The sequence below is a fragment of the Trachemys scripta genome, chromosome 6 (assembly GCF_013100865.1).
Source record: "Trachemys scripta elegans isolate TJP31775 chromosome 6, CAS_Tse_1.0, whole genome shotgun sequence".
Lineage (NCBI taxonomy): Eukaryota > Metazoa > Chordata > Testudines > Emydidae > Trachemys > Trachemys scripta.
Window position 1 is genome coordinate 45,148,324 of NC_048303.1, and position 26,188 is coordinate 45,174,511.

The 26,188-nt window shown below is 42.3% G+C and overlaps 1 protein-coding gene across 1 annotated transcript in view; it reads right to left on the minus strand.

Annotated features, from left to right (window-relative positions):
- LOC117879026 (rho guanine nucleotide exchange factor 28-like) overlaps window positions 1-26,188 on the minus strand; it is a 70,901-nt gene that overhangs the window by 3,391 nt on the left and 41,322 nt on the right. The window contains exons 4-5 of the mRNA XM_034773882.1: window positions 11,279-11,462; window positions 9,103-9,283 (exon numbers count right to left, since the gene is read on the minus strand). Coding sequence (XP_034629773.1) covers window positions 9,103-9,283; window positions 11,279-11,462 — 365 coding nt within the window. The remainder of the gene's footprint in view (window positions 1-9,102; window positions 9,284-11,278; window positions 11,463-26,188) is intronic.

Sequence of the window (26,188 nt, forward strand, 5' to 3'; positions counted from 1 at the left end):
ATGATCCCCTAGTCTGACCTCCTACACATTACAGGCCACAAAACCTCACCCACTCACTCCTGTAATAGATCCCTAACCTCTGGCTGAGTCACTGAAGTCCTCAAATCATGATTTAAAGACTTCAAGCTACAGAGAATCCACCATTTACACTAGTTTAAACCTGCAAGTGACCCGTGCCAGATGCAGCAGAGGAAGGCAAAAAAAACCCAGGGTCTCTGCCCATCTGACCTGGGGGGAAATTCCTGACCCCATATATGGTGATTAGTTAGACCCTGAGCATATGGGCAAGACCCTCCAGCCAGACACAGATATGCAGCTGCATTTTCAGCTTTGAAAAATCAGCTACTGCACATGAATTTAACCATAACTTAATACTTAAAAACATGTATATCTTAGTATTTTACGGGATATCATTCATAGATCTTTGATGCTTGCTATACCTTTTCCCATCCTGATCTCTGTGCAGAGCCCAGGGAGAGGTTACAAACCAATAACATTGTACCAATCCATCCCCTCACAAGAACAGCTGCCTGGTATCCAAGTCCAGCTGCAGACTCCAGCAACAATAATAAGGTCTAATCCTGCAATCCTTATTCAAATTAAACTATCTGGGGATGAAATCCTGGCCCCACTGAAGTCAATAGGAGTTTTGCCATTCTGTACGAGTAAAGACTACACAGGATTGGGTCCATACTGATTAATTTCTTAATCATGATCTTCTGTTACAACCAGATGTGTGCCTTGCCCTGTTCCCCGACCCCATCTAGAGGGTTCCTGCTGAAATGCAGCAGGAATGTGAGAAGATGTGACAGTCCTCATCTTGCAGAGAGATCAATGTCTTCCACGCTAGGTGGGACCCACTTGGTACACAGTGCACAAGCTCCAAACAACCTGCAGATGGCGCAGAGGTACAAGTTACAAGCACCACAACAGCAGCAGCAATTTCAACTACTGGCTAGTAACTATTAGCACTACCAGTGAGAAAATGCTCTAAACATTAGTACATTTCTACTCCGATTCCTGCCCCAGGCTTCTCATGTGACCTTAAGCAAGTCGCTTTACTATTCTCTCTCTCAAATGAGGACAATAATATCTTCCTGCCACACAGAGGTAAGCTCTCTGTTTAGGAGATGCTCTGGATAAGGGCCAAATATAAATAGCTAGACAGAACACTGGTACTGTATCCTGCAATTATTGCACCAAACCTCATGAGTGCCACCAAAATCTAAAGGCAAGATTCCCAAAAGGTGTTTTTGGACCAGGCAACAATTCTATAAAACAACTAATTCAGCCCGCTAAAATAGGTGCCATGATAATGTAAAAATTTACCCACAGTATGGAAACAGATCATCCCAGACACCACTATGTAGTAACCGTGGATAAAGAATGACCCTTTAGTGATAGCCATGGTAACTCTGGGTATGTCTACACTGCAGCTGGGAACAAATCTTCCAGCTCAGATACACAGACATATGCTGGCAGGGCTCAAACTAGTGTGCTAAAAATAGTTGTGTGGACATTTCTGTTGGGGCGGAAGCTCGGGCTTGCAAGCCTACCCAACCCCCTAAGCTTCAGAGCCCAAGCCGGAACATACAGTTGCTAGTTTTAGTCCTCTAGCTTGAACTCTGCTAATACTAGCTCAAGCTCCATTAGCTTGCTCCCAGCTGCAGTGTAGACATACCCTAATTTTAAAAAGCAAGATGGAGAAAAAGAGTTGAACTTTAGAAAGGTAACGCCCAGGGAATGCTCCCCTAAATCCTCTAGACACTTTTCTAATACTACTGGCGTTAAGTTGACATTACTGTAATTCATTCTTACGATCCTTGGGGAAACTCTGTTTACTATGCAATAAGTGATTTAATATGTAGCCATAAATGGCTATGGCTCTAAATAATATTCTGCACAAATATTACTTGCCACAAACTTTCAAAATTAGAAAATCACAAGATTTTTTTTTTATAACATAGGAATGGCTGAAATAATCAAAGTAAAATATATTTGTACTTTATTTTGCATCCTTAATAGAGACTGTGTCATTCTGTGTATTTGAATTTAATTAAGTTGCTATGGGAGATCCACTGTTAAGCTAGCAATATCACCTTACATTGACCCACTGCATTGCCCATCGTGAAATGCAATCAAACTGCTGTATTGCTATAGCAACCTTCAGCAGATAATAGCTCAGAGCTTCTGCTAGCATTATGCTTTAAAGGTCTGTTGATCTTGACTTTAGGCCCACCCAGGAGGAAGTATTACTTATTGGAACAATAGGCATTTTAAACTCTAAGGGGCATCCCTTTATGAAGTTACTGCAAAGAATTTTGTGCTCTAAGCTCAGCACCTAAATTAACAAAGGTATTTAGTAGAATATTGTAGGAGTTTTATGGATCATTTGTTACATGATTTTTGTTTGTAGCAGCAAAAAATTTAATTTTGTTTCCAACAAAACAATTTTATTTTGTCTCTTTAGCTCATTAGCAGAAGGTAGAACATGGATCAAAGTTATCAATTATATTAGTGATTTTCAGGTATCTGGGTTCAATGACTATATGAAAAGCAACAAACACACATATAGCTAGAGCTACACATATTCCTTTTTGCCAGCTGATAGAAATATGAACATCTATGACAATACCAAACTATATGACGATATAGAAACACTGATTCATTATTATTAGATATTTCTATAGTGGTAGTACCCAAAGGTCCCATTGTCAGGATTCTGTCCCCACTGTGCTGGGCACTGTACAAATACACAGGTCTGCAAAAGTCAAGTGATAACAATGTATTTGATCAAGTCATAGGGCTAGTCTACACTACATTATATTTCTAGCAGTATAGCTATGCCCTGCAAAGCTCCTTAATGGTGAGGCAGCTTATACTGGCAAAAGGAATTCTTTTGCCACTACAGTTAAACCATCTCCCCGAACAACATAAGCTATACTAGTTAAAGGACTCTTTTGCCAGCATAAGCTGTGTCTATATGATTTTTTCCACACTCCTAACCAACATAGCTATGCTGGCAAAACTTTGTAGTGAAGAACTGGCAATAGGTACTAACGAAGAGTGATGGAACTCCCTTTGCCATTGAATTGTGATGAGCATAAAGTACTCAGCCTGCTAAGGTAATGCGTAATTCCTGTAATGGTTGAGTGCCAGGAGCTGAAGGCACTCAGCACCACACAAAGTTGCTCAGCATCAGCTTGCAGGTTTGAACCCAAAATGAGAGGGTATAGTCAGAAATTAAATGATTCCTGAAGTGCTAAATCAATATTTATTGATATTTGCTATTTGCATGCACCAAGTCAGGCTGCTTGGACAGGCACAAAGAAAAACGACCATGCATGACTTGCATTGCCCAAGCTGCCGCTATGAATTCGCCTGCTGTTAGTGACACACAGCAGAAGGTACAAGATCACATTGACCATTGGCACTCTGAGAAGTCTGCACCCAAGATAATAAAGATTTTGATAGCACAGTATGTAATTCCATGTATTATAAACGGTTGCTTATATTTACAAAAGTAGATTTTAGACTGGTAGTGTTAATGCTGATTATTGCTGATGGTGACGTTAGAACTACCTTTATTATGTTAATTGCCTGTGGGTTGCTAGAGAAGTTGGGCACAAATTTCCAGCAAGAGCTTAATGGTGGCAATCACACTTAAGGAACTCTTAACTATGTAAACTGGAGCTATTGTCTATTAAGGAGGTCACTTCCTCAGTCTATTAACTCACTCGAAATAATTAGGTAATACCTTTGGAATCCAATTCTTATTTACAGCATCATGCAGTACTTGGCCCTGTAACGTTTATGCAACTGCTTAACTTTATGTCGGCTTCAGTGGGACTTCTCACAGTGTATGAAGTTAAGAGCATGTGCATGTTTTACAGGATTAGGGCCTTATCTTGTAGAATTAGCCACTGCATACTAGCCACTTCTTCCAGATAGACACTAATGTGCATGCAACAATGAGACCTTGAATCTGGGATAGTATTCAACTAAATGCCAGATCAGAGTATTATAAAAAAAAAATCACTAAAAAGTCTATAACTCTTTTGTTCTAGGACCTTCTTGTCACAAGGTCTGCACAGCTCAGTATGATCTATCTGGTAAAGAAAAGTAATTATGGTCATGAAACAAAATCCTAAAATCCTTATACAGGCAAACTTGCAATTGAAATCAATATGGGAGACTCATTTAAAACCATTTGAATTTTGCCACAGTAAAAAGTTCAGGACTGGCCACTAAAACTGTTCATAAAATGCTTAATTCATTCTTCTTTAATTCACTCCTATCTTTATCAACCAGATCTTTTTGACTTTACTACAACTTCTTGCAAGTTGACCTGTCTTTATATCAGCTGAATACTGCCCTCTTCTGGAATTGTAGTGAGGTTGTAATTTAGCTGTTGTAATTTTTTAACATTCTTTTTAAAAGACTTTTTCAATTATTAGAAATTCTCGTGAACATTTTTAGGTTCACACAGGTAAATTAATTATTTCAAATGCATGATTTCATACCTCCCTTATAATGAAATGCCTTATGTATTTTACCATTATCTATTGCACAGATCTCTGATATCATGTATACTAAGCAAACTTCCTAAATAAATATATGGCACAAGGACACATGCTACCTTACCTAGGACTTTAGAAAGCTATTACAACCAAAGATGAAACGCTGTACCTTCTGCAGAATCTGTTGAATTGCAGGGCATTTGTGGTCCTTCCACTGTCCCAGCTTGTTTTGAATTAAGACTCTAAAAAACACCAAATTCAAACAACAAAAACTTTCTTGGATACCCATACATATTAATACACCCATATGTGTATGCACACCCCCCCCCAAAGAAAGTCAAATACATACATTAATGTTAATATTAAAAAGTTATACATATATTTGGGGGAGAGAATTTATAAAATATTTTAACCTAAAAATATTTGGGGAAAATTTACTTTGTGTTAAAAGAAGAACAGGAGTACTTGTGGCACCTTTTAGACTAACAAATTTATTAGTCTAATAAATTTGTTAGTCTCTAAGGTGCCACAAGTACTCCTGTTCTTCTTTTTGCGGATACAGACTAACATGGCTGCTACTCTGAAACCTGTCATTACTTTGTGTTGTGTAACATATCAGATTTAAGATTTGTACTGTATGTAACACATCCTTTCTCTGGAAAAAAATGTTTGCATTTATATAGCTCTTCATATATTAAAATTTCTGTACTTATTAACCCCCATAACTGTCCTGTAAGGTACAAGAATTTTACAGGTGAAGAAACTAAAATGGAAAAGTGAAGTGACTTCCCCAAGGCTACACAATGAATGAGCAGGTGAGCCAGGATTTGAACTTAGAACCTCCTTAACTCTTAGTTCTGTGCTCATTCCTCCATCCATGGAAATCTATATAAAGATGGTACTGAATTGAATTGTGTGTGTCATATAGTCAGTTTGAATATGTATCCTATGATGCTAAACAATTAAATAAAGGCTTAACAGGGCCGTCCCTAGCCATTTTGGTGCCCTATGCAGCCTCCCCCCCCACAGAGGGGGTGCATCCCTAGGCCTCCGCAGGGGTTGGCCAGGCCTCCACAAGGGGAGGGGGGGCAGCACAGGCTTGGGAGGCAGGGGGGAAACCACCCCCCAACAAGAGCCGGCGGAGCGGAGCGGGTTGGGGCTGGGTTGCTCCACTTCCTGCCACCCAGTGAGTGCAGGGCAGGCCCAACCCCTGATGCAGTCCTCAGGGGAAGGAGTGGAGTGGGGGCAGGGCTGGGGCGGAGCAGGGGCGGGAAGAGGTGGGGCGGGGTAAAGGCTTTGGGGAAGGGGTGGAGTGGAGGCAGGGCTGGGGCAGAGCTGGGGTGGGAAGAGGCAGGTTCTGGAGTGGAGCAGGGGTGGGGGCCATTGGGAAGAGGCGGAGGAGGGGTGGGGGCAGCTTTCCTGGGCGGCTCAGCCGGCTGGGGGAACGGGCTGGCCGCTGGAGCAGCACGCAGCTGTGTAGGGCACCAGGAAATCTGGGGCAATTTGGTGCCCCAAATTTCCTGGTGCCCTACGCAGCTGCGTACTTTGCATATGGGTAAGGACAGCCCTAGGCTTAACAAATATACAAAGTTACCCGTTTCCAAGTATTTTCTAAGCTATAAGAGCATTAGCCAGTAAATCACATGCATACTGCACTGCCACCAGAAAGATCAAGGACCCAAAATAGCTCCCACATAATTTAGAGCAAGCAGCCTAAGGACTACTCAAATTTACATCAGCTGCAGGAGTCACATAGGAACTACCCCACTAGATGAGGCTGAGCTGGACCGCTTTAAAATTGGCCCAGATTTCAAATAGTATTTAGGTATTGCTGCACTCAGCATTGGCAATGCCTAATTGATTTAGGACCCCAGATCTCATTTTCAAAAGTGAGATAGGCACTTAGGAGCCTAAATCCCATTAACTGTCAACCCAAGTCTGAGTTTTTCCTAGTCCTGCAGCTAAAGAACAGAAACAGCAACTCGGCTTAGCTCCTCCTTGGGACACCATTGGATTTTTCTGATACTAGGCAACAAAAGGGCTTCCCTATGCAGCGCCTTTAGAAACAACGATCTAATGCATCATCTCTCCCTTCTCCATTTTCCTGTTTAAATGTGGTCACTAAAAACAAGATTTGTTCTCTCCACTGATGTTCCATAGAGTCTTCTTTCCCCACACTGATTGCATTCACTAATGTATCAACAGCAGATAAACTCAAACATAGCAGCTGTGTGCAGTCAGCCATTTTTAAAGGGAGTAGGGCTACTCAGCCTGCAGGACATCCATTGTCCCTCATGATGAAAACTCAACCCCGTCCTGGACTCCCTAACAAAAAGAGCTTCCTTTTGAGCCCCACCACTCAGGTTTCCCCTACTCGCTACATTCGGTGTCAAAAAAGGGAATTGTTTATAATGTAATCACAACATCTAAAAATTGGGAGCAGTATCAATACAGTCATTTCCACAGGGATAAGATGGTTCTGAGAATGGGTCCATTGTTCATTCCAAAACAGTACTCCGTTCTCCACCATCTCAGGAAATCTCTCTTCCATTACTCTGCCCAACATCAGTCCATTCACTAAAAGGAGACAGAATGGCATGAACTAGTTCTAGAAATTGAGGTCAAGTAAGCCTCAAAGCTATCAGCAGCCATTTCATGTACAGGAAAACATACAAAATCAAAGGACGTTTGCCTCCACAATGGATTAAAGCCCATTCTGCTCTGCCCGCGTCTGCTTCCTGGGTCATAGTTATACACTTTGTCTGTGGAGCGATATATAAAGCATCCATGTGCTCATTTATCCATACATTCTCAAGACACTATATGTTAGATACGCAATCTTCAGCCTGTGGTAGAAGTGTTGAATGCTGTAAATTCTACATCTATTTCAATATAAGTAGCTACGTTGAAATGTTCACTGCCCTCTTCCCTCCTCAGCTTTCAAAGCTGTCAAAATCCCATTATGAGGACTGGTGGTCCTGACTGTGACAAAGAAAAAAAAATGTGTTTTTACCCTGTACTTTCCTTAGCCTAAGTTAGCTAGATCAGACCCACCCACTTGGGGTGACAATTTCTCAAACGGAGTTCATGACAATTTGATTTCCTAAGCTCGGTCTAATATTTAAATAAAAAGATTGTGTACTTTGGTATAGTGGCTTGTTTCTGCTATCTAGGTTTCACTAAGCCTACCATTAAAAATCTTCCATCACTGAAAGGATGATCTCTAGTGGTTTTTCCCAATGAGGAGGAGCTAAGCTACAGAACAGGTCTGCATCTGTCTCTTCAGGAAGAGGGAAAACCTATGTGGATGACTGGCAGAATGTTTTACTGATCATAACAATCGTAGAATTTTGCAACCTTTAATCTAAGAATATTTGCCATGGGCACTTTCAATATGGCACATCAATTAGCATTTTCTCCATTCCCCCCCACCCCCACCCCCAAGTGCTGCAAAAAACACAGGGTTTGACGAGTGCAAGGGATATAAACAATATTACAATCTTTGTCATGGTTTTGTTTCTGCCTTAGGAAATCAGGATACCTGTGTGAAAGTTGTTGTACCCAAGTTAGAACTATGAATCTGGGACCAGTTTTTATTGGAAAGCCTAGAAATCTAGGGAATGACTAAATAGGAATGTCTGTGTTATAAATCAAGTGCACAAAACTGGTGTGCAAAGGTCAAAGCATCTCATGTGGCTCATTGTTAGTTTAAAAACCTATAACCATTTTGATAAATGCTTAAAAATAATTGAACAAACAACAGAAAAACAAAACATGGAAAAGAAAAGCAAAAACAGAAGGGAAATTTAAGAACAAGAAAGGGGGAAACAATAAATAATAATAATTTTATGTAACCTTTTAAGCCAATAATTTGATATAGACAAAGACCCAAATTTAGGAAAGCAGTTAAGAACATGTCTAACTTTAAACACATGAATATTCCCATTGAAGTCAATTACGCTACTCACCATGCTTAAAGTTACACTTGTGCTTACGTACCTCACTGAATCAAGACTAAAGTGACCAAAATATCATACAACAAATACAATATAAATGTCAGCTCTTTGGAGCAGGAATTATCTTTCTTCTCTGTGTTTGTACAATGTCTAGCGTACATTCTAGCATACAATGTCTAGCATACAATGTCCTGGTCCATGACTGGGGCTCCTTGCTGCTATAAATAGTAACAACAACTTAAAAAAAATACCTCCCACTACAAAACATGAACACAAATGGAAAAGGCAAGATTAAAAACCAGAGAGAAAGGGTTTTACAAGAAAGGTATTTACCATAGGGCCATTCTAAAACATCTCTGGAAATACAAGGGCTTTATCAAGTACTCCTTTAACATTTTTTCTACACTTCAGTTTCATGTGTGAAAACAACCACTTTAGCACAGATGAAAAGCTAATGCCAATAATCCTTTGTCTACAAGACCAACACACTTACCATCCCTAAAAACGGCACGGTTTAAACTAAGAAAGAGTGCTACCAAAAAAAACATATTGAGTATGAATAGCAAATGGTGCAAATTGTCAAAAAAAATATATTTTTCTATGCATTCTGCTAATTTGGCACCTACCTTGTAAAGAAAGGTTCTATCCCAGAAGTATTTCCTGAAGAGCTTAATGTCAGACTCCAGCAAACGTTCTGCGGTGTGATTAAATGTCAGTGTCAGAGTTCCTGATGAATGAACAAACTGTAGGAAAGCACACTCACTGATCTCAGCTCTAGAAATGTCAAACGAATGACTGCCCTGAAAACTGAAACAACACACTATTTAAATTAAAACATATGCTCTGTGCACAGGTTTAATGAAAATATAAACACAGAGAACTTTCTGTTCTCATTGGTGCACAGCACTTCAAAATTCTAACTTACTGTACAAAAAAAAATATATAAGGCAGAAAATATAAAACATCCATGAAAAACATATCTGGGCAAACAAATAGTTACCAGTGAATCCATTCACCATAAGAAAATTCTGTTGTTTCAAGCCATCAAGATGAAAAAATGGTTAGATTAGGAATAATGGCAGCAAAATAAAACAGCAACACTAAACAACATCTAGTTTTCCCTACTATTGTAAAATAGAAATAGTACCTTTTCCTGTTAATGTTGCCATATATAGTAGCGTGAAGGAACTGGCAGGCTTACTAGCCGATTACAGTGAAAAACAGACAGTGTCTCAAGAGAGCGCTGCACTGTTTGGATGTTACAAACAAATGAGACATTCATAACAAAATGTACTGGACCAGCTTTGTAAGTCATTTTCTCATGCAAATTAAAGTAGGCATAATACTCACATAACTGTATGTTGTGCAGAGCCATAAACAAAAGAGCTCCATTCCAAAACAAAAATGTAACTGAATTCTTGCATGTATTTTTTTTTCTGTTCACTTCTGGCTTTTCATTTCTAATGGGGACTTTCTGATGGTGGAATATGATTATCTGGTAGTGCAGGACAATTACAAATACAATGGAGGTCCTAAACTCCATACATCTGAAACTTCAGATAATTAAGGTCCCTGGAAGCTTCAGTCCTGCAAGTTACTGGTCAGGGAGGAAGCTCCCTGGCAACTCCAGAAACTTAGCCCTGCCTGGGTTGATACTCAGCTCCTTCATTTATCCAAAACTCTGTCTTACAGATGTTTCAGAGTCCTCCAAGACCTTGGTAAAAGTGGGGTTCAATTGTACTTTTTAAACAAATTTCCTTGCCCTGGTTCCTATCAGCATTTTAGATTATTAAAACAAAAACCTGTAAAAAGTTACTTTGGTTTTCACCATTTAAACAGTGTGTGTGCTTTTTCACTGCTCCTTTGCATCTCCAGAACTTGGACAATGAAAATAAACTTCCACTTTTGAGAGCAGTCACTTTCATTTTCTAGTTCTGGTGCACTAGCGCTAGACCAGTGTAGCAATGCTTGAATTGGGCTGCAAACACTAAAGGGGGATGAATGTTTAAAGTTACTCAAAAAGCAGTTTTCAATTTATCTTCCCATTTCATGAAGCATTTCTATGAATAACAGATTTTTATAACACACTTTTCCCCACCAAAACCTGTAATTGGGACTTAGTAAACAATTTTGCCGATGCACAAAAATGAATAAAACACAACTCCCTCCTTTCTGCCACATTGGTACCGCAGGACTAACAATAGTAAAAATATATTTTTGTCATTAAATTAAGCAGATTAAACTCTGACTATACAGAGGGAGCAGCTCAGAGGAGTAAAAAAATGTGCCATTTCTACATCACTTTTCAGACTAGAAAAGTATATTAAAGGTTATAAACACTCAGATAACCATGGAAAAATAACTACATGCTACTGTATAATTTTGTGTTCAGGTCCCACAAATCCAAAATAAACAGTGATATTTTTAAAATATTAATTTTTAAAGCAACAGACTTAAGTCAGATGCCAAACCTAAACTATTTACTCCAAAAAGGACAAATAAAATAAATCCCTCATGTATTTATCTAATCAAACCAGAGTTTAAACCAAATTTAGATTCGTATGTTTGCCATTATATTACTGTTAAAAATGTTACCAATTTTGCCACACACCTAGAATGGAAGACATATATGAAACCTTATTTTTAACAAGAAATACAAGATTTCACACCTAAAACCACAACGCTGACAACAACCAACAGAACAGAAATAAACATTCAGTTTAAACTATTTTGAAATAAACATTTTGCTCTTCAGTTTTAATGGCTAATAGTTTAATAGAGGTAATAGGTTATTACACTCACTTCATTAAGATTTCAACAAGTCTGGAGTGTCCATTCTGTGAAGCCAAATCTAATGGTGTTGCTCCAGCTTCATTAGGTAAAGCTAATGCCAATGGCCCACCAGGCTGAGATAACAGGAATTGCGAGAGTTTAACCAAGCCCAATCTTACTGTGAGATGAAGCAGCGTTTCTTTGCGATTAGACTCTAAAAAACACATATGTTTATTTGTTAGTAAGCATCATATAAATCTCTTTAAAGTCGGTGCAAATACAAAATACATATAGTCCAAAGATCCACTTATTGCAAAAGTTAAAGAAAATGCTAGGAGTCTGTATTTTCTACATCTCAACTCTGTGTACAGCACCTAGCACAACGGGGCCCTGATTGCTAACTGGGCCCTCTAGGCTCTACTATGCTACAACTTATAAAGAACAAGGCAGCTTTCCAGCTGCTTTGCGTTGCCTCAACAGCACAAAACAGCCACAGCTGGGACCAAGAATCTAAAACAGTTTCTTTACAAGGCATGTGATTTATCCAGTAAGGCTGTTTATAAGTACAGCAAAAGATCCTTAATGATGCAGACATGCAGGTAAAATGTACAGGATGCATTTCTTTCATTTCTCTTTTCAACATGGTGGCTTCACCTGCCTCTTTGTTCTCTGCTTTTTAACATGTAAACATCAAGGTCAATGGAGGGTGAAGCTTAAAAAATAACAGTGAACAAGATGGACTCAGTCTCTTTCTGTCACGTCCTGCCCTCACACTTCATAAAGAAAATGCTCGGGCAGCAAATAAAAAAAAAGTGGGCCTGCAGCTCAGAATTTTCTTCCATTCTGTTCTACACAGGTTTTCAGAGTGCACCTATAACTGTAGTATCTGAGTTCCTTCCAGCAATGTGACTATACATCGGTCACATGCTGGTTGTTCTCTCATCTTCTACCCAGAGGGAGAAGCGTGTGTAGTGGAGATATTGGTAGGTTGGTTTTGGTTTTTGTTAAATATACCTGTTGCTAGGTGTTTGCGGGGGGAGGGCAAGATCAAACAAATATGCCTTGCACGGGGAGCAGGAAGTGGTGAGGTTTGTGAGGGAGGGAGTTCATTCCACAGTCTCAGCCTGAAAAAGTTTCGGTCTCTGGCACAGATGAGCTTTACTCTTATTCTTGGGAGTTCCATTATGCCAGAGGAGTGAAGCTGACGATCACAGTCTTCATCCTAGAGCTTTAACTGGTGTGCTGGGCCAAGCCATGGAGCACTTTAAAGATAAGGACTGAGAGACCCTGAACTTGATTCAAAATTCTATGGGAAGCCAGTGTAGAGAGTAGAGGACAGGTGTGATGTGCTCACAGTAGCATGTGTTGTTGAGGAGACATGCTGCAACATGTTGTTCTAGTTGATGTTTCCTAACTGCTGAAGGTTTCATGCCCAGGTATAGCATATTGCTGTAGTCTAGACGAGAGGTGAAGAAGGCATGAATAACTGAGGCCAAGTCTTCATCCAACAGGGTGGGACTGAGTGTCCTATACAACTGGAGATGGTAGGGAGGAATAGCTCAGTGGTTTGAGCATTAGCCTGCTAAACCCAGGGTTGTGAGTTCAATCCTTTAAGGTGCCATTTAAGGATCTGGGACAAAAATCTGTCTGGGGATTGGTCCTGCTTTGAGCAGGGGGTTGGACTTAGATGACATCCTGAGGTCCCTTCCAACCCTGATATTCTGTGAAAGCTCTACTCACAGCCATTGCTCTGTGAGAGCTCAGCAGAGCAAGGAATCCAAGACTACAGATTGAACTGATCAATTGTGAACCTTCAATCAAAGGAGACTGCACCTATGCCTGCAAACTCCTTAAAATATTTTCCTCTGACCAGCATCTTGCATTCTGATTTCAACATGGAGTTAAATGAACAGCTAGAACTATTAATATGTTTGATATTTCAATTTAGTCAGTCTATAGTCCTCATAACAACAATCATCAAAGTCCGAAGGAACAAAAATCTCATTTTGGGCCCACCGGTTTATACAATTCAATTTCAACATTATCTCATCAAGTAAATCCATTTTTCTGAAATAAATAGAATGAAATTCAATAAGGACAAATGCAAAGTACTCCACTTAGAAAGGAACAATCAGTTGCACACATACAAAATGGGAAATGACTGCCTAGGAAGGAGTACTGCGGAAAGGGATCTGGGGGTTATAGTGGACCACAAACTAAATATGAGTCAACAATGTAACGCTGTTGCAAAAAAAGCGATCATCATTCTGGGATGTTGTGACGTTATTGATTTGAACTCGGACCATATAGAACATGGTTGCAACCAAAGTCCTGTAGTGCCACCACATCTTGTATAAAGGGGGTCAAATGAGGTGTTTAAGACAAGGTTATGGTTTGCTGGTTATAATTATGCTATCTATATGTGTGTATCAATTTTGTAGTTGAAGTTATGAATATTGGCTCTATACTGTCTGTATTTCAAACTTATGCTATGCTTCTGGGAAACATCCCAGACAAGTTGGTGTTAGCTCTGCCTAGCCTGCTTGATGGCCCATTAAGGACCATCAGCTATACAATTGACCCATTGAGAGAAGGCAGATACGCCTTGCAACTCAGCAAAGTATGCAGGGACTTGCCCATGTGACTCCAGACTCCATTTTGCTGTAATTTTCCACAGTAAGACCTAGTCTACACTATGAGTTTAATTCGAATTTAGCAGCGTTAAATGGAATTAACCCTGCACCCGTCCACACAACGAAGCCATTTATTTCGAAATAAAGGGCTCTTAAAATCGATTTCTGTACTCCTCCCCGACGAGTGGAGTAGCGCCAAAATCAATATTGTCATTTCGAATTAGAGTTAGCGTGGCCGCAATTCGATGGTATTGGCCTCCAGGAGCTATCCCACAGTGCACCATTGTGACCGCTCTGGACAGCAATCTGAACTCGGATGCACTGGCCAGGTAGACAGGAAAAGCCCCGCGAACATTTGAATTTCATTTCCTGTTTGCCCAGCACAGGAGAGCACAGGTGACCACAGAGAGCTCATCAGCACAGATAACCATGCAGGCCAATAATCGAAAAAGAACACCAGCATGGACCGTAGGGGAGGTACTGGATCTGATCGCTATATGGGGAGAGGATTCAGTGCTAGCAGAACTTCATTCGAAAAGACGAAATGCCAAAACTTTTGAAAAAATCTCCAAGGACATGATGGAGAGAGGCCACAATAGAGACTCAGAGCAGTGCCGCGTGAAAGTCAAGGAGCTCAGACAAGCCTATCAGAAAACAAAGGAGGCAAACGGTCGCTCCGGGTCAGAGCCGCAGACATGCCACTTCTACGCTGAGCTGCATGCAATTCTAGGGGGGGCCGCCACCACTACCCTACCTCTGACCGTGAATTCCGAGGTGGGGGTAATCTCAACAACCACACCTGAGGATTCTGCGGACGGGAAAAAGGAGGAGGAGGAGGAGGACGAGCTTGCGGAGAGCACACAGCACTCTGTTCTCCCCAACAGCCAGGAGCTTTTTCTCAGCCTGACTGAAGTACCCTCCCAAGCCAGTACCCAAGACCATGACCCCATGGAAGGGACCTCAGGTGAGTTTACCTTTTAAAATATAAAACATGGTTTAAAAGAAAGCGTTTTTTAATGATTAATTTGCCCTGAGGACTTGGGATGCATTCACGGCCAGTACAGCTACTGGAAAAGTCTGTTAACGTGTCTGGGGATGGAGTGGAAATCCTCCAGGAACATCTCCTGGAGGTACTCCAAAAGCCTTTCCACAAGGTTTCTGGGCAGTGCAGCCTTATTCCGTCCTCCATGGTAGGACACTTGACCACGCCATGCTAGTAGCAAGTAACCTGGTATCATTGCACGACAAAGCCTGGCAGCGTATGGTCCCGGTGTTTGCTGGCATTCAAGCAACATCCGTTCTTTATCTCGCTGCGTAATCCTCAGGAGAGTGATATCGCTCATGGTAACCTGGTTGAAATACGGGAATTTAATTAAGAGGACAGAGGTGGCCATTCCTACTGGGCTGTTTGCCTGTGGCTGAAAAGAAATCCTTCCCTGCAGTTAGCCAAGCGCAGTGTGTGGGGGGGTGGGAATTGGCGTGATCTTCTAATCGCCGTGGTGTCTGGCTGCACATAATCAGCAGCCAGGCGATTTGCCTCAGCCTCCCACCCCGCCATAAAGGTCTCCCCCTTACTCTCACAGAGATTGTGAAGCACACAGCAAGCAGCAATAACAATGGGAATATTGGTTTGGCTGAGCTCTGGCCGAGTCAGTAACGAGCACCAGCAACCTTTTAAACGGCCAAATGCACATTCTACCACCATTCTGCACTTGCTCAGCCTGTAGTTGAACAGCTCCTGACTCCTGTCCAGGCTGCCTGTGTATGGCTTCATGAGCCATGGCATTAAGGGGTAGGCTGGGTCCCCAAGGATAACTATTGGCATTTCAACATCCCCAACGGTTATTTTCTGGTCTGGAAAGTAAGTCCCTTGCTGCAGCCCTTTAAACAGAGTAGTGTTCCTGAAGGCGTGAGTGTCATGAACCCTTCCCGGCCAGCCCACGTTGATGTTGGTGAAACGTCCCTTGTGATCCACAAGTGCTTGTAGCACCATTGAAAAGTGCCCCTTGCGGTTTACGTATTGGGTACCCTGGTGCTCCGGTGCAAAGATAGGGATATGGGTTCCATCTATCGCCCCACCACAGTTAGGGAATCCCATTGCAGCAAAGCCATTCACTATGACCTGCACATTTCCCAGAGTCACTACCTTTTGTAGCAGCAGCTCAGTGATTGCTTTGGCTACTTGCATCACAGCAGCCCCCACAGTAGATTTGCCCACTCCAAATTGATTCCCGACTGACCGGTAGCTGTCTGGCGTTGCAAGCTTCCACAGGGCTATCGCCACTCACTTCTCAACTGTGAGGACTGCTCTCATCTTGGTATTCTGGCGCTTCAGGGCAGGGGAAAGCAAGTCACAAAGTTCCATGAAAGTGCCCTTACGCATGCGAAAGTTTCGCAGCCACTGGGAATTGTCCCACACCTGCAACACTATGCGGTCCCACCAGTCTGTGCTTGTTTCCCGGGTCCAGAATCGGCGTTCCACAGCTATAACCTGCCACATTAACAGCATGATCTCCAAAGCACCAGGGCCCGCCGTTTGATAGAATTCCATGTCCATGTCCTCATCACTCTCGCCACCGCGCTGCCGTAGCCTACTCCTCGTCGCCTGGTTTTGCAGGTTCTGGTTCAGCATAAACTGCACGATAATGTGCGAGGTGTTTACAATGTTCATGACTGCTGTCTTGAGCTGAGTGGGCTCCATGCTTGCCGTGATATGGCGTCTGCACTGTTCACCCAGGAAAATGACACGAAACGGTTGTCTGCCGTTGCTTCCCTGGAGAGGGGGGAGGATGTACCCAGAACCACCCGCGACAATGTTTTTGGCCCCATCAGGCATTGGGATCTCAACCCAGAATTCCACTGGGCGGAGGAGACTGCGGGAACTATGGGATAGCTACCCACAGTGCAACGCTCCGGAAATCGAGCTAGCCCCAGTACATGGACGCACACCGCCGAATTAATGTGCTTAGTGTGGCCGCATACATTCGACTTTATACAATCTGTTTCCAAAATTCGAATTATATAAATTCCGATTAATCCCGTAGTGTAGACATACCCTAAGAACAAAGAGGTGTTCTTATACCTGGAAAAGACTATAAAAAGGCTGATACCTCATCTCCATCTGGTCTTCAATCCTGCTTCTTACCTCTGGAGGGACTTTGCTACAAATGGAAGCTCTACACAAAGGACTGAGTGACCCATCCCAGCTGGGGATGTACTCCAGAGACTTGATTTAAACCTGCAGTTTATTTCATCACTGCTACAAGCCTGAACCAAGAACTTTGCCATTACTGTATGTAATCAATTCCATTTAACCAATTTTAACTCTCATCTCTATCTTTTTCCTTTTATGAATAAACCTTTAGATTTTAGATTCTAAAGAATTGGCAACAGTGTGATTTGTGGGTAAAATCTAATTTGTATATTGACCTGGGTCTGGGGCTTGATCCTTTGGGATCGAGAGAACCTTTTTTCTTTTACTGGGGTATTGGTTTTCGTAACCATTTGTCCCCATAACGAGTGGCACTGGTGGTGATACTGGAAAACTAGAGTGTCTAAGGGAATTGCTTGTGTGACTTGTGGTTAGCCAGTGGGGTGAGACCAAAGTCCTCTTAGTCTGGCTGGTTTGGTTTGCCTTAGAGGTGGAAAAACCCCAGCCTTGGGCTGTAACTGCCCTGTTTAAGCAATTTGTCCTGAATTGGCATTCTCAGTTGGGTCCCGCCAGAACCAGCATCGTTACAGATGTATTAGCAGGAGTGTTATAAGCAAGACACAAGAAGTAATTCTTCTGCTCTACTCCACGCTGATTAGGCCTCAACTGGAGTATTGTGTCCAGTTCTGGGCACCAAATTTCAGGAAGAATGTGGACAAATTGAAGAGAGTCCAGAGAAAAGCAACAAAAACGATTAAAGGTCTAGAAAACATGACCTATGAGGAAAGATTGAAAAAACTGAGTTTGTTTAGTCTGGAAAAGAGAAGACTGAGAGGGGACAGGATAACAGTTTTCAAGTATTTAAAAGGTTGTTACAAGGAGGAGGAAGAAAATTGTGTTTCTTAACCTCTGAGGATAGCACAAGAAGCAATGGGCTTAAATTGCAGCAAGGGAGGTTCAGGTTGGACATTCGGAAAACCTTCCTAACTGTCAGGGTGGTTAAACACTGGAATAAATTGCCTAGGAAGGTTGGGGAATCTCCATCATTGAAGATTTTTAAGAGCAGGTTGGACAAACACCTGTCAGGAATGGTCTAGATAATACTTAGTCCTGCCACGAATGCAGGAGACTGGACTAGATGACCTCTCAAGGTCCCTTCCAGTTCTATGATTCTGCTCAGTTTGCACAGTCATTTAGAATATGTTACCGTTCCACCAACGACAATGGAAAGGTGTGATCTGTGATTGGGCTTTGTGTGTGTGTGTGTGCGTGCGTATGTGTGTGTAAATAATCCATTAACAAAGAGCAGCAGAGGTTTGTAAAATTTATGCCCCGCCACAATAGTTACAACAAATAGAGTGACGGAAAGATGACTCAAAAGAGAGAGACACGGTAGCTGGTCAAAGCAGCAAATAATTATATTACCCAAGAATATTGCTGAATCAACCAGTGCAATCACTGTAACAACAGACAACTACAGTGGCTCAAAACTGAGCATGGGACAAATTCTACCATGAATACAGTGAATAGTCCCTTGCCCTATGAAAACACCTTTTATAACTTACCACAGGCATTGTGCTAACATTTATTTGTATCTTCAAGACATACAAAAATATGTTTTATATTATAACGTACTTATTACTTGAAAATCACATGATAATTCGGCCAGTCAAACTGCATGACTGGCTCAACATTAATCACGCTCTACCATTTAAAGAAAACACTTTGAACAACGCACCTGGCTCTGTAACAAAAACTCAGGCCACTATAATTGCACTAGGGGGAGGAAAAATGAAATATAAAAAAAATCATCCCTTACGTTAAGTTTAAAGTAAACTAGGTAGTTACTACTATTTGTGTGGGAGTTTTCAAAAGTGACCATTGCGCTTGGGTGCCCCAACTTTTGGGTGATCCACCCCAAGACACCTTGTGCCTGATTTTCCACAATACTGAGCTCTTTTAAAAGTCCTCAAAAATCTAGGTACTCGGAATTGATTAACTAATCACTTGTGAAAAGTTAGGGATGACAACAAATACTGCCCAGAACAAAGAGGAAATGAGTCTTTCCACCCTATATCATCTAAGCACATCTCAGAGGACTTGAGAATGGCCATCGCCATAGGGTGACCACATGTCCTGATTTTATAGGGACAGTCCCGATTTTTGGGTCTTTTTCTTATATAAGCTCCTATTACCCCCCCACACACACACCCTGATTTTTCACACTTGCTGTCTGGTCACCCTACATGGCCACCTCTAGTCTATTTTTTTTTTTCTGCCTTGAAAAATAATCATGCTTAAATGGGCACGATCCTGTTTTATCAGTATATTTTAATAGGTTTAATAATCCTGGATTTTCATGGCTTCTTAAAAGCTGAAAGATAATCTGCTTCCATACCAAGGGTCAAATTCTGACTGCTCAGCACTCAAAGGTTCACTCCAAAACTCACACCAAGTGACAGCAGCATGGGCAGAACTTGAGGAAGTTTTGAAAATTTACAGACTGGCAAAAGGAAAAATGAAGAGAGAAAGAAAAATGAAAAAGTAGATGGGACAAAAAAAACAAACAAACCTGGGCATCATTCATTCGATTGCATTCAGTTGCAAAAAGAAGAGAGAGAGACAGAAAAAAAAAAGACAAGACTGGGGAAAGTTTAAATTAAAAAATGGAAAGATCTGAAAAGGCAAAAGCTTTTTGGAAAAGTTTTCAGTTTTGAGAAAAGGCCATTTTTCATTAAAGAACTATTCCCCCTCCACTTCAAGATCTGAATGAAAGATTTCAACCATTTCTAAGCATAACAGTATGACAGCGGTTTAATAAAAGCCTAGCTGCTGCAAAAAAAGGTGGTGTTGGGGAGGGGATTTGCCAGCTAGACCTTGTTTTGCATCAGATCTTGATCCTGCTGCCAAAACACTGTGTTTGAGTGATAAAAATCTGAGCCAAACAATCTGTTTTAAACATTAAATAAATCCTTTTGTTCTTACTGCACCTGAATCCCTTCCTCTGTCCAAAACAATAAAAGAACAAAACAAATATTTCTCTCTGACAGAAATGACTAAGCTCTTTCTGGGCTATGAACCTCATTCATTTCCTGGAAGGAGACTGAAAACTCCAGACTTGTAACTTGAAGAGAAGACGGAGACACCACAACAGGCCGACAGTTTTTCAGTTTTTCCTGGCTCCATCTTCCTATGAACTCCTAATGCATTGTCAGGCCTTTATATTAGATAAGAGATTCTTTATCAAATGTTCTTCAGTATACCGCAGTCCTGAGAAACTTACACACACACTTATCTTTACACACTGTGAATAGTCATGTGAGTTGACTTCAGTGTGACTAATCACAGCTGGGCACGTGAGTAAGTCTTTGCAGGATCAGAGCCTTAGTTAGTGCCATGTGATTAGACTGGATGACCTCTGCTTGTCCAATACCACAACCCCCCCTACAATAACCTTGCGACCCCTCCACAACTTTTTTTGGGGTCAGGATCCCTATAATTACAACACTATGAAATTTCAGATTTAAATAGCTGAAATTATGAAAATTACCATTTTAAAAATCCTGTGACCATGAAATGACCAAAATGGACCGTGAATTTGGTAGGGCCCTAATGATAATAGAGGCACAGCACAGAATCTCCCACATGCAATCACCAGGGGATTTCACACACAAGCCAAATCTGCCCTAGAAACTTTTCTTAATATAGCAATGTCAGTTACAGGTACAAATTTTCTGTGACATTCCTATCCCAGCAAACCCCACTAGTGTAGCTACACTTATACCAACATAAAAGTTCTTTTGCCTGTATAGTTTATTTCACTCAGGGAACAGAGATATGCTATACCAGCAAAAGTACTTGTTTGTTGCATCTACACTAGGAGGGGTTTGCTACTATGCCAGCAAACCTTCTCTAGTGTAGCCACAGCTCCAATTATGTTTGCTTGTTTGGGCAATTCCAACAAGTTGTGAGGCAACACAAGGGGTCTGTTAGCAGAATGATATTTCCCTTCCATTTCTATAGTAGCCAAACACACTTAAAAGTTGTCTAGCTTATTATTGTTGCTGTTATTGTCTACTGAGCACTGAAAATGTGCCTAATGCAGAGAGTTTCGGATCTCAAAAACAAATACCGAGAAGACAATAGAAACTGCCATAATGGAGCAGACCCAAGGCCCATCCAGTTCAATAACCCATCTCCATCAGAGGTCAGTACCAGATGTTGCTGAGGAAGACTGAAGAAACCTTCTAATCCTCAGTAGTCAGAGATTGGCTTAATCACTGAAATATGAAGCCTGTTTCAAAATTTGTTAGCACTAGCAACTGTAACTTTTAATATTTTTGTTATCTCTACAAATGTCCAATCCCTTTTTGAGCAGCCCTTTAAAATCTGAGATGGGGTGGGGAATGGAGTGGGGGATACCAGAAATCTCTTCCATGCTAACTAAGTTATGCATCTAGTATTTCCCCCAAATCCTTGAGGGAGAACACATGAGTTTTGCCAATTCCTCCACCTTTTTTTCTCAAAATACCAAATTTTAACGCAAATTAAGTGAGAAAGTTCTATACACAAATGTTTTGTACAATTTAGGGCAAGGATACAATGTGGATAAGCTGGGTGTGAATAGCTGAGACTTATCAGGAATGGCTACTATCACAGGAAGTACTAGTAAAGAGAATTACGCCAGTAAACAAAGAAAACTAGATAAAGTCTAAAATGTCACAAAATAATGAACACTGTTCAGAAAAGCAGATGATAAATGCAGTGAGTTTGAATTCCCTACCAGCTTCTCCTACAAGAGCTATTCCTAAGAAATAATTATGACATATTTATGAAATAGGAAATCAATGTTGTTTATGCTAGAAAATTAAATATGAGCATAGGCTACTTCCTTTGCTATATCTATAATTAATTTTCAAGGTGAATAATATTAATGAAAATTCAGAAACAGAAAATTCTGTTGCTTCTACTAATGGTTCCAAACTTTAAAGAACATTATCTACCTTGAAAAGTATTATGGTTTGGGACAAAGGAAGTAGCAAATGTTCTTATTTCATTAATAGCACAGTTACAGTCATCCAGACAATCTTAACTCCAGCCTGTAGCAGACCTCTGAAAACATCCATCCATCACCCAGGGGTGTGCAAACTGTATGGGTGAGTCCCACAGTCTGTTCCCTACAAATCCTACCCCACCAACAAAATAGGGAACACGCTGTGCTGGGATCCTTACAGAGATTTCCTCGCCTGGCCCAGACCTCTCCCACAGGTTTTTGCCCATGGGACAGGTCAATTTGGGCTGATAGGTTTTTTTCAGCAATTTCTACAGAGCCCTTAATCTCTATTCTGCTCTACAGGGGTTTTCTATAAAGGGAATAAAAAGTACCTATCACAGGAAGTATTTTAAAATATGAATTCTAGAGCTGCTTGAAAAAAATCCAATTATTTGAAAAAAAATGATAAAAAAGGGAAACATTTTCTCATTTTTTGGCCAGTTCTAACAAATTCTGTGCCTTAATCCACATTAGTGATTAGCATCCTGCAGAGTTTCTTTTTCAGAAATTAAGGCTACATTTTTTTTGTTTTGTTTTGTTTTTAAAGGGTATTTGAATGCATGGAGTCTCCTTTAGCTCTGGTTGCGACTGTGAAGCAGAACATCACAACCCCTCATGTATTATGTATGTGGGTTGCTGGTGACATTGCTTTCTGTGTGTGCAAACAGCCACTTATTCCAATAATAATTTATGCTTCCTGAAAGGTTCATGCTTTTATTAACTGTTCCTTTTTTCAAGTTTAAATAATGCGGCTAACAAGTTCTGACCTGTGTGACTGTATTAAATTCCTGGATTGTTTAGAACACTCAGTGGCCAATTCAATTCCTCCCTTTATCCAGCCCATTTTATACACTTACAAAGGGATTACAAGAACTGGTTCCAAATACCAAAACTATTATGAATAAATTATTCTTTTGACTGTATTTCCATCAAACCATACGTCTCTAAATACTCATTAAAAAAATGAGGTCCAAAAACACCATAAGGTAGAATAATTTCCTCCATCAATGTCATTCTAAAGTCATTTTCTTTGAATAAACACTCTGGGAATCGATAACAGCAGCCCTTTGAAAACTAACAATTCAAACAAACAGCTCTTTTGTCTGATAAATGTGTGGTCCTAACGTAGGTACAGTACTCTTACAGTAACTGATAAGCAATCAATTAGTGAACAAATCATGTATATTAGTAGTTCCCAGCCTGGGATAAGAGGAAGTTAAGATATTAGTTATATAAGAATTTTTAAAAAGAAACAAAATAAAACCATACACATAGAAATGAGAGGAAAAGGATATAGTGAAGGGAAAAGGGAAAAAACATGCAGTGTAGACAAAGAAGTTGACAGAAATAAAGTCAATCAGCTTATATGCCATGTGTGCAGGGACTGGACTAGATGACCTCTCAAGGTCCCTTCCAGTCCTATGATTCTATGCGCACACACACACACACACACACACACTGCTGCTCAGTAATTTGTAAACTTGTCAAGTAGTGTGAGAGAGATGCTCCCTGACAACTTAGATTACACGCTCTTTGGGACAAGGACTACCTTTTGGTTGGGTGTTCACACAGAGTTTAGCACAATGGGACCCTGATCCATGTTTGGAGCGGGGTTCCCAGGCACAAATGAAATGCAAATAATGAATAATAAGGGACCCATTCAGACATTTTTCATTGGAGCATATGCTAAAAAGGGTCAAGAATAAGAGCTCATATAGGTTACGAAAAAAGCAACCCAGTATAACTACAACAATATAGCTAATACAAATGCCCATGATGTAGAGACACTGCAACAATACAAACAGGAATTGCACTGATGCAATTCACACCAGTAAGTTAGCAGAGCAAGTCACTTTGATGCAAGGTCCAACTTACCATTGCAGTGCACCTACAATGTGGGGTTTGAATAGGGTTACCATCCGTCCGTATTTCCCTGGACATGTCCGGCTTTTGCGTCTTTAAATAGCAGTCCGGGAGGAATTGGTAACAAGGTTAAAAGGTCCGGGATTTTCCCCCCTCCCTTCCCTCCCTCCCATGCAGAGTGCGGCATGGTGACTGGGCGGCTGGGCCTGATTGAGCCGCTCCCATTGGCCTCCAGCAGCCAGAGCCCCCCCCCTGCCCCCCCCCCCCCCCGCTGCCTGCAGCCCGGTGTAACGACACAAACAGCCCCACCAGCAGCGTGTTTTGCCTACACGTGAAGCCAGCATCTGACTGGCATGGGCATGGTAAGGGGAGTCCCGGGGGGCAGTCAGGGAGCAGGGGGAGGGTTGGATAGGCCTGTCTTGGGGTGGGGGGGGGGGCAGCGGGTTATATTCTTTTGTAGTGCCCGAGCTCCAGCAATATCCAGGGCCGGGGGCCCTGCTCCAGCAATATTTGGAGCTGGGTCTCTCCCCCGGCCCTGCCTCGAGCTGGCCCCGGCCTCCACCTGCCATCCCCCTCCACGTGTCCCCCCCACCCCGCGGGTCCCCCCCGTCCCTGCCCAGAAGAAAGCAGCATGCGCCTCTCCCCTGCCTGCTTGTGCTGCCCAAGTAGCACATTCCTACGCTTCCGGCAGCAACTGCTGTCTGCTGCCCCAGGGTCCTAATACCCCCATCCACTAATGGCAAGGCTGCCCTTACCCTGCTCTTCCACCCTAGCCCTGAGCCTCTCCAATGCCCCAAACCCCTCATCCCCAGCCCTCAGCCCCCGGCACCCTAATCCTCTGCCCCACCCCTGAGCCCCCTCCTGCATCATGAACCCCTCATACTCAGCCTCAACCCTCATTCCCCCTGCATCCTAATCTTCTGCTCCATCCGTGAGCCCCCTCCTGCATCATGAACCCCTCATCCTCAGACCCAACCCTCATCCCCCTGCACCCTAATCCTCTGCTCCATCCCTGAGCCCCCTCCTGCATCATGAACCCCTCATCCTCAGACCCACAGCCCTCACCCCTGCACCCCCTCCTATCCCCAAACCCGCTCCCAAACCCCCTTTCCCTTCCCACACACCCCCTCCTGTCCTCAAACCCCCTCTCAAAGCCTGCACCCACTCCCTTTGCACTGCCTCCCACCCCCAAACTCCATCCCAGAGCCTGCACCCCCACCCTCTCCTGCACACCACCCCCTGCCCCAGCCCGGAGCCTGCACCCAGCACCCAAACTCTATCCCAGAGCCTGCACCCCTCCTGCACCCTAATCCCCAGCCCAGGACCTGCACCCCAGACCTCCTCCCCCCACCCAACTCCCCTCCCAGAGCCTTAGGCGGGGGGGGCGGGTTCTGGGCACCACCAAAATTTCTACAAACCTGCCACCCAGGGACAGGTAGGATCCTAGGGGGGCAGTTAGGGTGGGGGGTTCTCAGGAGGGGGCAGTCAGGGGGTGGGAAGTGGGAGGGAGTGGATGGGGATGGAGCTAGGGCAGGGCTCTCCCCCTCCCCCCCCCCAGTGTCTTCTTTTTTGATTGTGGAAATATGGTAATCCTAGGTTTGAAGCACTGTAGTTACACTGGTGTACATACCCTGGTGCAAAAAAACAAAGAGACAGCTGTATAGAATAGTGGCACTGTGAGAAAAGCTGTTCAGAACACTGCAAATCAGAAGGGATCAACAGGAGTAATCAGAGTTCATTTTCCTGAGTGAATAGATATATTCTCTTCTTGACTCATGTATGTCATTCCTATTAGTGTTAACTAGGGTAACCATTCGTCCGGATTCTCCCGGACATGTCCAGCTTTTTGAGTTTAAAAATAGCGTCCGGGGGGAATTTGTAACTGTCCAGATTTCTCTCCCCCCCCATGAGAGTGGCTCGATCCGGCTGGCTGCCCTGTCAGCCGTGCCGCACTCTGCATGGGGGGGGAGAGAAATTTGGACAGTTACAAATTCCCCCCGGACGCTATTTTTAAACTCAAAAAGCTGGACATGTCCGGGAGAATCCGGACGAATGGTTACCCTAGTTAACACTAATAGGAATGACATACATGAGTCAAGAAGAGAATATATCTATTCACTCAGGAAAATGAACTCTGATTACTCCTGTTGATCCCTTCTGATTTGCAGTGTTCTGAACAGCTTTTCTCACAGTGCCACTATTCTATACAGCTGTCTCTTTGTTTTTTTGCACCAGGGTAT